Source organism: Podarcis tiliguerta (genome assembly GCF_965153285.1).
Source record: "Podarcis tiliguerta genome assembly, chromosome: 1".
NCBI classification, from domain to species: Eukaryota; Metazoa; Chordata; class Lepidosauria; order Squamata; family Lacertidae; genus Podarcis; species Podarcis tiliguerta.
Genome location: NC_139534.1, coordinates 114,151,749 through 114,167,542, shown reverse-complemented (window position 1 = coordinate 114,167,542; position 15,794 = coordinate 114,151,749). Strand labels below are relative to the sequence as shown.

The 15,794-nt window shown below is 43.1% G+C and overlaps 1 protein-coding gene across 1 annotated transcript in view; it reads right to left on the bottom strand.

Moving 5' to 3' along the window:
• Nucleotides 1–3,701: 3,701 nt before the first annotated feature.
• Nucleotides 3,702–15,794, bottom strand: part of LOC310676158 (cytochrome P450 2C19-like) — a 53,071-nt gene continuing 40,978 nt past the window's right edge. Inside the window, exons 2-10 of the mRNA XM_083437646.1 lie at nucleotides 13,217–13,332; nucleotides 11,579–11,741; nucleotides 10,276–10,425; nucleotides 8,853–9,013; nucleotides 6,822–6,998; nucleotides 6,324–6,465; nucleotides 5,197–5,384; nucleotides 4,603–4,744; nucleotides 3,702–4,263 (exon numbers count right to left, since the gene is read on the bottom strand). Coding sequence (XP_083293772.1) covers nucleotides 4,082–4,263; nucleotides 4,603–4,744; nucleotides 5,197–5,384; nucleotides 6,324–6,465; nucleotides 6,822–6,998; nucleotides 8,853–9,013; nucleotides 10,276–10,425; nucleotides 11,579–11,741; nucleotides 13,217–13,332 — 1,421 coding nt within the window. The 3' untranslated portion in view covers nucleotides 3,702–4,081. The remainder of the gene's footprint in view (nucleotides 4,264–4,602; nucleotides 4,745–5,196; nucleotides 5,385–6,323; nucleotides 6,466–6,821; nucleotides 6,999–8,852; nucleotides 9,014–10,275; nucleotides 10,426–11,578; nucleotides 11,742–13,216; nucleotides 13,333–15,794) is intronic.

Below are 15,794 nucleotides of genomic sequence, written 5' to 3'. Positions count from 1 at the left end.
GGGCAGTTTGAGACAAAATACGACACTTTAATCCTGTGTGGACGTGGTCTGTAAATGTCTGTAAATTCTGGATTGCTTGCACTGTTACATCATAAGCAGCAGGTCATCCTTAGATTAGATGTGTCAGGGGAATCGGTAGTGAAAGTACAGGTTTGCCACTGATCATACAAACAAATACAAATGCTGTGGGATGGGGGTGGGATTAAGGGCAATTGGGGCTAGGGAGGAATACAGAGGTTTGGAGGCATGTGAGGAAGGGGGAGGATGCGTAGGGGAGGTGGGGAGACAGGGGGCTGTTTGATTTTGTTGTAAAATTCCAAAAATAAATAACAAAAAGTTGTTTGCATTGCTAATTAAAAGTAAAAGGTTGCGTTTCTGCTGTCTGGATGTCATTTGCTAAAACCAAATGTGTTTTAAAAATTGAACCTATAAAGCAGAAATACGCACCACTGTGTTCAATGGTGCTTACTCCCAACCATGCACAGAACTGCAGTCATGTGCCATAAATTTAATCATGAGATTTTATTAGTAATTTGTTTTAAATGTCTGTTTTTAAGGTGGAGGGATTTTTTAAAGCAATGTGTTAGAAAAGCAAGATATTTAAATCCTGGTGGCCTGACTCTGGATTTCATTATGGAGCTGTCATTGATGCACTACACAGTTAGGAGTTGCCTCAAATGTTGCTGGGAACTGCAAATGGGGAGGAGAGCACTGTAGCGCTCAGTTGCTCCTTGAGGGCTTCTCATAGGCATCTGGTTGGCCACAGTGAGAACAGGATGTTGGATAAAATAATAAAATTGCTGTACTTGCATAATCATTACAAGTGACAGTATTCAGTTTGTCATAGTATTATTTATTTAGCTCTGGGAGGGTGAAGTATCTATAAAGCCATTCCATTTCACAAACAGGTAAAAAAATACATACATCTGGATGTGCTCTTATTCTCCAGAAGAAGTGGAGCAGTAGTTTTCTATGCTAGTGAAACCAGCACACTTCTCCAAACTTTGGTTTGGAGAAGACCTTCAGGAGTTTCAAAGTGGACAGAGGACATGCATTTCAAGACCCGAATTCTTCTCCAGTTTGAATTAAAATGCAAATCAGATACAAGTTCCTTCCCCTTGCCCCTTCCATTCAATGCAATGCAATGGAGAAACATTACTTCACTACTTTGAACAGGAGCATAATTGAGAGGGTGGAGGAACCCAAAACAAAAAATCTGAATACAGAAGAGGAAGACCATTCTTCCTTGGTTAACTTCATAGGTGGACTTCCCCTCACCAATTTTGCCCATGTGGCCTCTGAATTTGTACTAGGGAAACATTTTTCTTTTACACTGAATGGGAGCAGGGTTGAAGGAAGACTGAGAGGAAAGAAATTCTGACAATTCTTTGAAAGTTTTCCCTCTCCAACTCCTCCTGGAGATTTTCAGTCCTCCCTTGGAGAATATTCAGTGAAATGACCTTCCTTATTTTACCACCCACAAAGTAAGTGAAGAATTTGAGGGAGGGACATTTTCACTCTGTTCTAGATTTTTAAAGACAGTGAGAGCCTCAGTTGGGCTCAGGAGGAAAAAAAATAGTTTTCTCATCCAAGTTCATCCAAGGTGGGCTTGGGAGATCTTCCCCATCTATACTCTGTGCATAGGCAAAAAGTGAAAGTTATTTTTAGACAGTTTCTTCTAAACTGAGTTTATTGGAATATCTCTCCAAATACAATTGTCTGCCTATGCTTTATTTTTAGCATTGACACATCTGCCAATCTCAGTGTACAGATTTATAGAAGGGTTACCAAAAAAGCTTATGTTGTCACTCAGTTAAACAACTTTGCTGTATCTTGGGTAGGACATGCAAGGGAATCAAAAGGTCATCTCAGACAGGGACCTTGACCCACCCAGCTTCTACAGCCTGCAGCACTTCAACCCACCAAGTCAAGGTTGGAGAATTTGCTGCTGGACTGCAGCTCACATTATCTCCAGCCACCTAGCCAATGAAATGAGATTATGGGAGTTGTCCCAACTGAGCCCTCATGGCAAGAATGGGGAACCTGCAGCCCTTCAGATATTCCTGGACTCCAGCCCCCATCTGCCCCAGCCAGCATCAGGGCTGATGGGCGCAAGAGTCCAACCACCATTGAGGGTCACCAGTTCCTCAGGGATTGACTCAGTTCCTTCCACTCTGATTGGCTTCATTTAGCACAAAGAGTAACAAGACTTCTTCTCACCCATCACTCTCATGCAGTGGTGGAGGAAGGGGGGTGCAGGGGTGCAGTTTGCCACAGATGTCATCACTAAGGGTGCGTGTGTGACAAAATGAGTTTTTAAAAAATTGTGCTCACAAAACTTTTTAGGAGTGAGGTGGTGGCTTAGGCACCTGCAGGTTCCGCGCTGCCTGAAACAGCAGCGTGGGACTTTTGTCTGCCTACTGCCTCTCCCTCAGATGCCCTACAGCTGAGGGGGAGGCAGAGAAGAGGCTCCAAGTGTTGGAGAGGCTTTCCCTGCCCAGATGGGTGGCTCGACACGCCCCCTAGCTACTCCGCTGCACACATATGCACATGAAGAGGCAAGAAAGATAAGAATGGGTTTTTTTGTGTGTGACTAATTTCTTAATCCTGCTATTTGCCCATTGCAATAATGTCTTCAACGTGGAAATCGTTATACAAAATATGGATTAAATATAAAGGAATATTGGAGCCCAAGATACCCCTGTTCTCGTCACCCACAGAAGCCATGGCAGTTAAAAAAGAAATATGAAAGGGGAATGGCCAACATCAGTCTTAGAAGTAGATAAGGATAAGCCAACATTGAAGCAATATGAGGAAATTAAAAACTCGCTAACAGACTGGCTACAATATTTCCAGCTACACCAAAGACTAGCTATAGATTCAAAATAAGGAATTGCAAAGGAAACATCTAGATTTGAAAGAGAATCAATACTTAACAAAAAGAAAATTATTTCACAAGTGTATGGTTATCTTCTGGAATGGGAAACAAAAGAAGAACAGTCATGGTTAAATGGGCACACGACTTCGGGCATAATATACTTATGGAACAATGGGTGAGATTATGGATGGCAGACATTGAATTCACAGCATGCTATAATCTCAGGGAATATACCATAAAATGGTATATAGATGGCATCTTACCCACAAAAAGCTTGCTAAAATGTATAAAGGAAAAACATCAACCTGTTAGAGATGTAAAAAAGAGGAGGGATCATACTCTCATATGTGGTGGACCTGTGTAGCCATTGGCAAATACTGGAATGATATTTATAATGAGTTTAAGAAACTATTTAAAATTACTTTAAAAAAAAAAACCCAGAGATTTTCCTACTTGGTATATTACCATCAGAAATTTAAAAAGATATAAGATCATTATTTATGTATGGTATAAGAGCAGCTAGGACCCTTATAGCAAGGAATTGGAAAAATGAAATGCTCCCAGAGATTACAGATTGGCAGATGCTCATGTTAGAATATCTACAATTAGCAAAACTGACGGGATCAGTTAGAGAAATATCGAAACAAAAAACAACTAGAGAACGGATAATATTTAAGAATTATGTAAAACTTTATTGTACAAATAATTCCATAGTAGCAGAAATTGAGTGATATTTGTAAAGAAAAAAAATCAAAGGAATGTATACAAAACAGAAAGAAATGATATTATAATGAGAAGGATGGGAAGGATCGTGCCGATGAGTACTTTTACTATGTAAATAACTCTGTCTTCCTTTTTTGATTTCTTTATTTCTTATCTTTGCTACTTCTTCATTTTTATTTTTTATTTCTTTATAAATTTTCTATTTTATATAATTTTCTTTTTTTTTTACCTGTTAAGAGATAGTACATAATGTCTGTATAGACATGCAATTTTTTTAATCAATAAAGAGATGAATTTTTTTACAAAATGTCTTCAATGTACAATAGTCTCTAGCAAGATCCCCAAAGTAACAGTTCCACAACTAGTCAGGTAAAAAGATAAGACTCCACACATGAGGAGATACTGTGTTACGGATTTTTGGAACAAAGATTTGCAAGGCTGCAACTTTTCCACATGTGCAGCCGTCCTGAGGCAGGCTTTTCAGCGAGGGACAATGCAGAGCTGATAGGGCCGAGGGCAGTTGGTTACACCGCTCAACAGTGGTGTGAGATCGATGTCTTTGGGGTCAATGATGGACTTCAGAGTGAAGTTCTGTAATATGGTGGTCAAGAACAAGAAGATCTCCATACAGGCCAGACCTTCCCCCACACATATCCGCTTCCCTGCAAAGGAAACCCAAAGTGTAAGCTGCATTACATCCACTTAGGCTGTTACGGAGAAAATAAGAATCATGCCAAAGGAGCAAAGGTGCTGCTCCAGAACAGCTCCTGGGAGAGTCACTCTTTCCACCATTTCTTTTGCTTCAGCTGGCCACAGGAAAGGTACAAGGAGTTCTGATGGACTCAGAAGCCTCTGCCCCTCTCACAATCTGGGAGCCCTTCCAGTTTAGGCTGCAGGAGGAAGGAGGTTCCCCCTCATTGCCCCGGCACCAGCTGATTAGGGAGACGGGAAAGGCCTGAGTTGGCCAAGACTGCAGCCTACTGAGGAAGCAGAGCTCTTACCTGCTGAGAAAGGCATGAAATAGTCGCTCTTCCTGAAGGTGCCATCTTTGTGCAAGAAATGTCCTGGGTCAAATTCTTTGGGGTTTGGAAATTCTTTGTGGTCATGTAGCACAGATATCAGACTTGGATATATGGTAGTGCCCTGCAGAGAGTGCAAAGAAATGGGCTGGATGGCCATGACACCCAACTAATGGTGTGGGAAGGCACTAACAGGAAGGTACTTTGTTGATACAGAAGAAGAATGGAGCAGCTTCAGTAGGCAATAGGGTGTTTCAAATGAAGTCCAGGCTTCAAGATGCCCAGCTACACTTTAGGAGTTGGGCTAAACTACTTCCCTTGCTTGTACATAAGAAGAGAAGAAAAGCTCTGCTGGATCAGTCCAGTGGCCCCATCTGGTCCAGCATCCTGTTTTCATGCTGTCCAACCAAATGCCCATGGGAAGCCCATCAACATAATCTAAACAAGACAGCACTCTCAATTCCTGTGGTTTCCACCCACTGGTATTCAGAAGCATGCTTCCTCTCACCATGGAGGTAGAATATAGCCATCATGGCTAGCAGCCTACTATTACTAAGAGCCTTGAAAAGAGCTGACCTTTGGAATGACATATTGTCTGAACGGTGTATCTTTGAGTACTGCATGAGGGCCGCTCAGTGGGGCAATAGAGATGAACCTCTGGATCTCATGGATGACAGCATCTGTGTAAGGCATTTCCCCACGATCTGCTATGCAAGGACTTCGTGATCGGCCAATAACTCGGTCGATTTCTTCATGCATTTTCTCTGCAATGGGAAGAATGAGGTTTAACGCCAGTGCAGGAAACATTACAGAAGAAACTGAAACTCAGTGAGAATGGTTGCAAGGCTCTGCACATTTTGGAGCTTTCAATTGTTTTCTGATGCCAACTTTCTACTAACTCGTCACCACAGGCAATTTATTGTAGCTTACCTTCAACAATCCATCTGTAAACAGGGAAACATAGTATAACTGCAATTATTTATATATTAATTTAATTTCTATCCAAAAGGAGCCAAGCGGGACAAAAGCTTATGGAATGTTATAGGAGCAAGTGATGGTCCAGCTTATAGAGATTCCTATTGGAGGCACTGTCCTGCAGTGATTCTAATCCTACCTGAGGGCCCTTTGGCCCCTGGCCCTTGTGGTTGTGCCTTTGTCTAAAGCAGTGGTGTCCAAACTTTTTTCAAAGAGGGCCAGAAAGGATGAAGTAAACCAAAGTTGTTGACCTTTTTTTTTAGTATTTTACCCCCAGGAAATAACCTGCTGCTGGGGCCGGATTAAACCCACCAGCAGGCCTGATTAGGTCCCCAAAATGGACTTTGGACATGCTTGATCTAAAGGATCTGCACTGGCTGCCAGTACACTACTGAGCCAAATTCGAGTTGTTACTGTTTGCATATAAATCCTAGGGTTTGCAATATGGTCAGCTATAAGAGCTCATCCACACTTCTGTTTTTGCTGGGATTTCTAGGCACGGGTCTGTGGTTACTAGGCATGGATCTGAGCATTTTGTCCACCCCCCCCCCTGTTGTCTCCAGGAAAGCCTTCTGTCTACTGCTGATGTCAGTCAGCAATGATTAACATTCAGCGATGAACAGTGGGTTTTCCCGGGGGAAGTGGCAGAACAACCATCTCTTGGACCTGTGACACATAAACCTGGGAAAGAACAAGAATAATAAGTACTAATAACGCATCTGTTTTACCTTGTATCTCTGGGTATTTGAGGAGGATCATGAACCCGTATCGCAGTGTGGTGCTGGTGTTCTCTGTTCCAGCCCCAAACAAGTCAACTGTGCTTATGGCCAAGTTTTCAATGGTGAAATGGGATGCACTATTACCTTTTTCCTGCAGAAACACACAACACAGTCAGTGGAGTCAACTCAATTGTTCTGAGTACAACATAACAAGAATTTAACTGCGCCACTGGGACCAGCTCCCTTCCCAAGACACATCTTATATCAGGCCTTTTTATAGCTCGTTCCTCTGGACATTCCTTGCCCAGAGGGCTAATCATTAGAAAGAACTTCCCACTTACTGCAGGAACGTCAGCAATGGGAAATGAATCTACTCCAATGGGGTGTGGGCAGGAATCTCTTTCCTTGGCATTCCCCACAAGAAGCTGGATGGAAGTCTGCTGGTTGGAAAGCTTCAGGAGTGGCAGGAGAACCCACGTGGAGAGTTCTGTGAGTTTTCATGATTACCTGATCCATTTTCATAAGGAAGCAGTCGATAAAATCCCGAGGTGAGCTGGGGTCCAGAGCAGGCTTGTGCTCTTCAACCTCCTCCAAAACAAACTCTCTGAGTGCCAAGTTGTTTTTCAGCACTTTGCGGTGGGGCCCAGGGATCCATTTCATCAAAGAAGGAAAGAGGTTGTAGAGCTAGAAGAAACACCACAAGAGACCCATTGGCACCAACCTCAGTCAGGGTTTGTCCACACTCGGGCTTCAGTATAATGTTGCCCACTGTTGCCTTGTGTGCATTTCAACTCTGTGGTCCACACACCAGCATTTTCACTACCAATGCCTCCCAAATCTATATAGATGTTCCCCATCAGCTGTCTTATATTATTATTTTATATCTGCGGTTTGTAGACTAAAATCAAAATATAAAACCACAAAATTCACAATCAAAATAAAAACAACAACCCAGTTACCCCCCCCCCCAAACTCCACATGTTAAAAGGTATATACTGAATGAGACCATTGGTCTCTCAAGGTCAGTACTGCCTATGCAGCAGCTCTGCTGGGTTTCATTCAGAAGTCCCATCCCTAACCAGGGATGCTACTAGGGATTGACTCTGGGACCCTATATAAACAAGCCAAATGCTGTAAAGCGGAGCTATGGGATTACATATTGTCAGGGCTGGCTCCTGGTCCCAGCTCACAGAGGACCAACGCTGGCTGGTATTTATGTACAAAAGTCTTTATTGAAGTACAGTTTCCATTTCCACGCCACAGCGCTCCAGCTCTACGTCTAGACTTTAGACCGGCGAAGCTCCATCTGAGTCCCCGCCCCCTGTACACCAGTTTAAGACTCTAGCTTTACTCCACCTCTTCTTTCTCCTCTGGGTCCTGCTGCCCTCCGGGGCCCCTGTCTCCCTGGATTCCTCTGAGGCTGACGATGACCCCCCTGACTCCTCCCGCTCTCTTCGGCGGGCTTTAGGACCTGGCTCTCTTCCCGGGCTGCCAACTGTGCCTCCCTCCTGTACATTTGAACTTGGCGCGCGCGTGCGTTTAACTTTCCTGATGACCGTTTCCTCACTCCCCGACGGAGGTGTGGTCAATCCTGACTCATGTCCTCCTGCTGGCCGTGCGCCGCCTGATCCCGATGCCTGGGACTCCTCCCCCCTACTGCACTCTGGGGGGGACGTGGGCCCTGATTTCCAACTGCTACTCTCTGAGTCCCCTCTGCCCCCTTCTTCCCGAGGTGTCCCCCTGGGCACTCCCCTTGCCCTGACCATGGGAGCTCCTTTCTGTGAATCGTCCGATTCACTGGAAAGACTCAGAGACCTCGGATCGCTGTCATCGCTGACATTTCCTTCGGACTCCTCCCCTTCACTCTCCATTTCCTCCTTATCCTGTGCCTCTGCTCCTGAACCCCTGACACATATATATCTCTAAATCTAGTCCCATCTGTTTCTCCTACTGAAACCAATCCGTGTACACATCCCTGGCTTAAAATTCAGCAAGGCGCAACATTTCATAAGAAATGGCAGGATAGACATGGATTGTGACTAACATCATGTATTCACACCTTCTCAAACCATTAGTGGAAGCACACTGGATGCAGAGGCAATGGCAGTGTGTATACATCCCAAGTAATTAGTTCCAGTTACAGTATTGAGCCTGTGGGTTTTTACTCGTTAAGCTTTACTTCCTATTCCACTGGGCTGCTGTTGAGTTAAGTCAAACCTTGGTTACTAGACCCAGGTATTGGTATTGGCTCTCCAAATTAAAAACAAGAACATAAGAAGAGCCTACTGAATCAGGCCAGTGGCCCATCCTGCTGTCACAGTGGCTAACCAGTTACCCATGGCAAGCCTGCAACTAGGACATTAACAGAAATATTAAGAGGCAGAGGCAGTATGGGCTATGAGAAGCCTGGAAGAAAGACATTTAAACAGCAGGAAAATGGCTACAGCCAGAGGCAGTATCTACATAAAATAAATATTACACATGCAAGTAAACTTTAGACTTTGTGGGAAAGAATGCATTTAACCAGATGGCACCTACCTGTCCCCAAGGAGAGCTAAAAACCTGAAAGTTTTCACTTATTAAGCTTAGCATGGATAGCAACTTCTTGTCATTATAATCGTATCGTTTCCCAAAGATAATTGAACAAATGACATTGGAGATGGCGCAACTGAATGAGAAGGTTGGATCCAAGGGCTTCTCTGGAAGAACAAAAAAATAATAATTATACCCATTACAGGTTTTAGGCAATAATGTAGTCTGGAATTTCTGAGCTGCCATTTCCTGGCTCCTGGCCTCAGTGGTCAGACAGGGAGCTGCCTTTCTCACAACAATTCTGGAGGCATGAGCATCTTCAGTGGCTATGAGTGGTTTCTTCCAAGGACTTTCCAAAGTGCTTTCTTCCAGCTTCAGCCAATGTATCCTTAGATAGGAAAGAGTGACCACAGTGGTGCAGGCCTTGGTGAAGTCTAGACTAAAACTAGGGAATCTATCATATCACCCCTTAACCTCCTCTTCTCCATGCTAAACATGCCCAGCTCCCTTAGCCGTTCCTCATAAGGCATCATTTCCAGGCCTTTGACCATTTTGGTTGCCCTCCTCTGGACACGTTCCAGTTTGTCAGTGTCCTTCTTGAACTGTGGTGCCCAGAACTGGACACAGTACTCCAGGTGAGGTCTGACCAGAGCAGAATACAGTGGCACTATTACTTTCCTTGATCTAGATGCTATACTCCTATTGATGCAGCCCATTTACATCAGGAGAATTCCAAACCTTGAGGTTAAGGGGTGATATGATAGCCATGTTCAAATATATAAAAGGATGTCACATAGAGGAGGGAGAAAGGTTGTTTTCTGCTGCTCCAGAGAAGCGGACACGGAGCAATGGATCCAAACTACAAGAAAGAAGATTCCATCTAAACATTAGGAAGAACTTCCTGACAGTAAGAGCTGTTCGACAGTGGAATTTGCTGCCAAGGAGTGTGCTGGAGTCTCCTTCTTTGGAGGTCTTTAAGCAGAGGCTTGACAACCATATGTCAGGAGTGCTCTGATGGTGTTTCCTGCTTGGCAGGGGGTTGGACTCGATGGCCCTTGTGGTCTCTTCCAATTCTATGATTCTATGATTCTATAAAGCACTTCAGATGCTGCTAGACTCTAACTTCTGGACCACTGTTGACTGTTGGGGCTGAAAGCAGCTGGAATTCAACAATATCTGCGGAGCACTCTTCCAGTTGATAGAGAAGCAGCAGCCGGACTTTAGATGGAACTGGTCTGTGTCAGCATATTACACCCCTGCTGAAAGCTATGCATTGTTTGCCAGTACATTGACAAGGTAAGTTCAGTGCATTACTGGCGTGTATGAAGCCCTCAGTGACCTAGGACCAGGTGGTGGTTAATAATCTGTTGTGATGTTCAAGGGGGTCTGCTTGATAAGCCTATGTGGATGAGGGGCAGTGGATACCCACCCTGCGTATTCTGGAACTTTTCTAGCAGGAACTGTGCTTCCTCCTGGATCCTCTCCTCAATACTTTTCTTTCCCATGCCAAAATTGCGCAGGGTGGTAAGGGCAAAATGTCGGAGCTGCTTCCACACCTCCCCATTGCTGAATATAATTCCTGGAAAGCAAAAGAGGAAATGGGCATAAAGGAGTTGGATGGACTGAAAGAGCAGAAGAAGCAGGTTGGAAGAGCAGGAGGCTCTTATTCTTGGCTCCAGACCACCTGGAGACTTGGTACTTTGGTGCCTCCTTATTCCATAATCAGTAGCTGGCCAGTCTTCTGATACATGCCCTTACTGTAAAATATATGTATTTAATGTGCATAAAATGCTATGTTTGTGTGTGTTGTGTATGAAACGTAGTGGAGGTATACAGTTGCAGAATGTCCATTTTTGCAGCTAAAACTTAAAAAGAGGTTTCAATGTTTCGATATTTATGTTAACTGATAATTTATCTCTTGGAGCCTGGGTCTCTCTCTGAAGCTGCCAGTATAATGAAGAAGCAATAGTTCTTAGACTATATTAACCAGAAAGAACTTAAAGAAAACTGGACTACATTGCTAGTTGTTTAAGTGCAATGTGTTGATTTGTATTTATTTATTTTCTTGGTAACAAATTTAACGATAGCTTGCAGTAACTTTGAAACTCTTTCTTGGTGTGGAGAGCTTATTGATTCACAAAATCCAGGCCAGGGAATTCTGCTCACATAACTCTCACACTTACTGCCCACACCAGAATTACCCCAGACCATTATTTTTAAAGGCTAGAGACTCATTCAATCCTGCTTTAATTTTTGGTGCTTGCTCTAAACCAGAGGCGGAGCTAGCTGTTCCGGCACCTGGAGCGGCCTGCGTGGGCAGGGGTAAGCACCCTTGGGTGTAAGGCGGCGCGTGGCGGCGGGGAGCCTCCGGCGGGTGCCAGCGGCAACGCACATCCCAGGGGGGCGCCACCTGTGGCGATGTCACTCCCCTCAGAGATTGCACCCAGGGTGGCCAGCACCCACCACACCCACCTTTCTCCGCTACTGCCCAAGATATTGCTTAAGTACTTTTATGAGATGGCTCATTTCTCTCTTAAATGGCAATGCCCAATATATAGCTATGCCATTAAAAGGCTGCTAATTATCTATTTCTACTGTCCAGTGGGAACATTAATTAGGAAAGTTTATCTCAAGATGCAACGATTTGTCTTTGCAACCTTTTTTGCTTTATTTTCATGAATAGAGGGATTTTCCTGTGTGTCCCCCTCCACTCGTCAACCAGCATAAAATACCTAATCCCTTGTTGACATCATCAGCTAATGGCAGGTGTCCCCTGGCAGCAAATTCATCTCCACGGTCGATCAGTGCTTCTTTCACTGCATCATAGCCATGCAGCACCACAACCCGTTCTGTTCCAAAATACATTGTGAACACAGAGCCATACTTCTCACCAAACTGGAAAAAGATAGAGAAGGACACACATCTAGGTGGGTTTGCGGGTTAGGAGAGAGTCATATAGCTGATGTAGAGCCCTGCTGCCCCCAGACTCACTATGGGCATCTGAACCACATGACTCTTAATAACATACAGAAGAGTTCTGCAGCTAGATCAGGCCGAAGGCCAACTAGTCCATGACTGTTATCACAGTGGCCAACACAGTTCTTCTGGGAAGCTCAAAAACAAGACCTGAGTGCAATAGCAGGCTCTTCTCCTGCAGGTCCCTGGAACTGGTGGAGGTTCAGCATCATCACTAGCAGCTATGGGTAGCTTTATCTTCAATGAATTTTGTCTTAACAAAATTCCACAGTGAATTCCACAGTTTCCATATGTACTGTGTGAAGAACTACTATCTTGCATGTGTTGTAAATCTTCCAACACTCAGCTTTAATTGAAGACTCCAAGTTTTAGCATTACAGACCCTTCAAGTGTCCCTATTTTCATTGGAGAAATGTTGGAGGGTATAGAGTTATCCGACCCCCTCTGAAGGCAATCCTGAATAGGGAAGTGTTTTTTTCTTTAATTTCTAATGTTTTCATTATGTTTTTATATGTGTTGGAAGCTGTCCAGAGTGGCTGGGGCAACCCAGTAAGTTATGTGGGCTATAAATAGTAAAATTATCGTTATGGAATGGGATGTCCCTATTTTCATTGGAGAAATGTTGGAGGGTATGGCATTATGAGAGGGGGGGTAAAAGTGTTTTCCCATCCACTTTCTCTATACCGTGAATATGATTATACTGCTCTGTTATGTCCCCCTCACACTTATTTTTCTAAGGGAATTCTTAAAGTACCTTCCAACCAAGCACATTCTGGGGAAAATAAAGGAGCAGCTTTTCGAAATACAAGAAGACTATGAACTCCCCACTGTCCAGCAAAGGCTAAAAATGTTCAGAGGGCAAAAATGCCCAAACCATCCATGTGTGGAGGGAGAATTGGACCCGCCCCCTGTCTCTAAAATAGTATGAAAATTGCACTATTGCTTTTTAAAGTTTGTTACTCAGAAGGGGGCTTTATGGCTTTTATTTTAAGCATAAAACAATAAAATGACAATAAAATAACCCCCTTTCTGGAGTTGTGGGACCTGCTCAAAGTCCACCTCTTTTCTGTGGAGCCTTTGCGACAAGTCCCTGCTCCCCATCTCTGCCGATGTAGCCAAGTGCAAGTCCGTGCCACTGAAATCACAGTGATTCTGCTATTCTTTTCCTCTGGTCTGGATGCCTCCCCTCCCTCTTTTGCCTCTCCTCTGTCAAAGTGCAGAGTCTGTTGCCTTATACTCTGCAAATGTGCCCTGCACACAGATGGTACCATCTATAAAGAAAGAAACTGACAATGGATTGTCCCCTTCCAAAAGAGTCAGATGGAAAGAGGCTTGCAAACAGGTAACGGTCATCAACTGACAGCTGTTGAGGAAAGTGCTCATCTTTGGCTTACCTCCTGGAGAACCTGGGCCAGGTTGTTGGTCTTCAGCTGCAGAGCGTTCCCTATGATGGGCAGTGGAGGTGGGCCAGGTGGCAGCTGCTTTGCATTCTCTGGCGTCCTGCTCCTGACTGCAAGGAAAACAAGACAAGAGATACATATGATCATCAAAATGGTCACTGTCCCTAGAGGCTCCATGGCATCAGCTAACAGTGACTCAAATGACTCTAGATGAATTAATTTGCTTTCCAATTTTATATACTCTGAGGAGGTCACATATACATGGATTTTCACCAATAGGAATTCTAGGTTTCTCTGAGTAAATGAGATTAGCCATTAAGTAGATCAGGTTGTATAATGAAGAAATGAACTTCTCTGAACTTCTTTTTCTTCATTGATTATTAAGGCAATGATAACGGCATTACTGTACACAAGGTCTGTGATGTAAGAAAACCAGGGGTTCAGTTTTTTTCTGCCAAACATTGTAATGTGCCAAGAAAGAAGCAAACCAAGAATCCAGACCAATATAAGTTTTAATAGTGGGGGTGGTCCCTACTCACAATTCAATAGTCAATAGAAACCAAAACCAATCCATTCAAAAGTATGTCTTCTAATAAAGATTACAAACTCAAATAGAGATTACAAACTCTAACAGAGATTACAAACTCAAAGAGATATGTATAAAACAATAATTCGTTACAAAGATTTTCTCCTTTTCACTCGACAATAATATTGATCCTTATAATTTATCAGGTTGCAGATGGAGACTCATTTTCAATCATTAAGCAGAAGTCAGTTATGGATTGGAGGCCAGGACAGGGCCCTGTTTTGATGTATTCACCTTCATCAGCTGGAAGTATCAAATATTACATGAAAATACATTTAAATTCTTACAGGGCCCTGTTTCGATGTATTCACCTTCATCAGCTAGTATATTTAATAGCAAGAACTCCAACTTATTAAACATTGTAATGTAGCCTTGTGGCAAATGGTTTTGCTTTTAAGGTTCCTGCAAGAGAGCTTCTTCTACACTCTGAGTGCTTGGTTGGAAATTTCTTGCACCTTAGATGCCCACAAATGTGACAAATTGTGTCAGAGGTGTAAAGAAAACTTGTGTTAATTTTTATTTTAAAAATCAATGGTATGTATGCCAGCTGCAGTGATCATGGAGCCCAAGAAAGTAAAATCTCTCACTGCCTGAGAGCAGCCACGAAATTAAAAGACGCCTGCTTCTTGGGAGAAAAGCAATGACAAACCTAGACAGCATCTTAAAAAGCAGAGACATCACCTTGCCAACAAAGGTCCGTATAGTTAAAGCTATGGTTTTCCCAATAGTGATGTATGGAAGTGAGAGCTGGACCATAAAGAGGGCTGATCGCCGATGAATTGATGCTTTTGAATTATGGTGCTGGAGAAGACTCTTGAGAGTACAATGGACTGCAAGAAGATCAAACCGATCCATTCTTAAGGAAATCAGCCCTGAGTGCTCACTGGAAGGACAGATCGTGAAGCTCTGGCTCCAATACTTTGGCCACCTCATGAGAAGAGAAGACTCCCTAGAAAAGACCCTGATGTTGGGAAAGATGGAGGGCACAAGGAGAAGGGGACGACAGAGGACGAGATGGTTGGATAGTGTTCTCGAAGCTACAAGCATGAGTTTGACTAAACTGCGGGAGACAGTGGAAGACAGAAGTGCCTGGCATGATTTGGTCCTCCTTTCCATAATTTCACCCAGTTTCTCAGTTGTATGTTATATCCAAAATCTTTAGCCCAATGAATCATAACTGGCTTAACCTCCTCATCTTTCAAATGCCATTTCAGCAGCAATTTATACATTTTGGACAAAATTTTAAAATGATTGTTTAACATTTCTTGTTTAAATTTCGATTCCTTTTCCTCAAATCCTCTTTCTTTAAAATCTTGCCTAAACCTTTCATTGACCTGGTAATAATGTAACCAATCATAAACATAATCTTTAATTTCTCCATATGGTTTCATTTTCCATTTACCATCTTCTTTACTTATTAGTTTCCCATATGTTATCCATTTCTCACTCATAATGACCTTTTTCACATTCATTGCTTCTAATGGAGATAGCCAATGCAGTGTTTTTTGTTCCAATAGGTTTTTATACCTATCCCAAACCTCTATTAGAGATCTTCAAAAAATATGGTTTCCCAATCCTTTATGGACTTTCGTCTTATTACACCATAAATAAGCGTGCCAACCAAATCTATTGTCATAACCTTCCAAGTTCAGCAATTCCATATTTTCTAGTTTCATCCATTTCTTCAACCAACAGAGGCATGCTGCTTCATAATACATAATACAATGGCAGGGCGAACCCTCCTCTTTCTTTAGCATCTTTTAATAACTTAAATTGAATTCTCGGCTTCTTACCCTGCCAGTTATATCTTTAAATTGTCTTTTGCCAATCTTTCAATATTGCAGCCCCTTTAATTACGGGAATTGTCTGAAACAAAAATAACATCTCTGGTAGCACATTCATCTTTATCGCTGAAATCCTACCCCAACATGATAACTTCAACCTCCCCCATATCTCTAGATCTCTTTTGATACTATTCCACTTTGG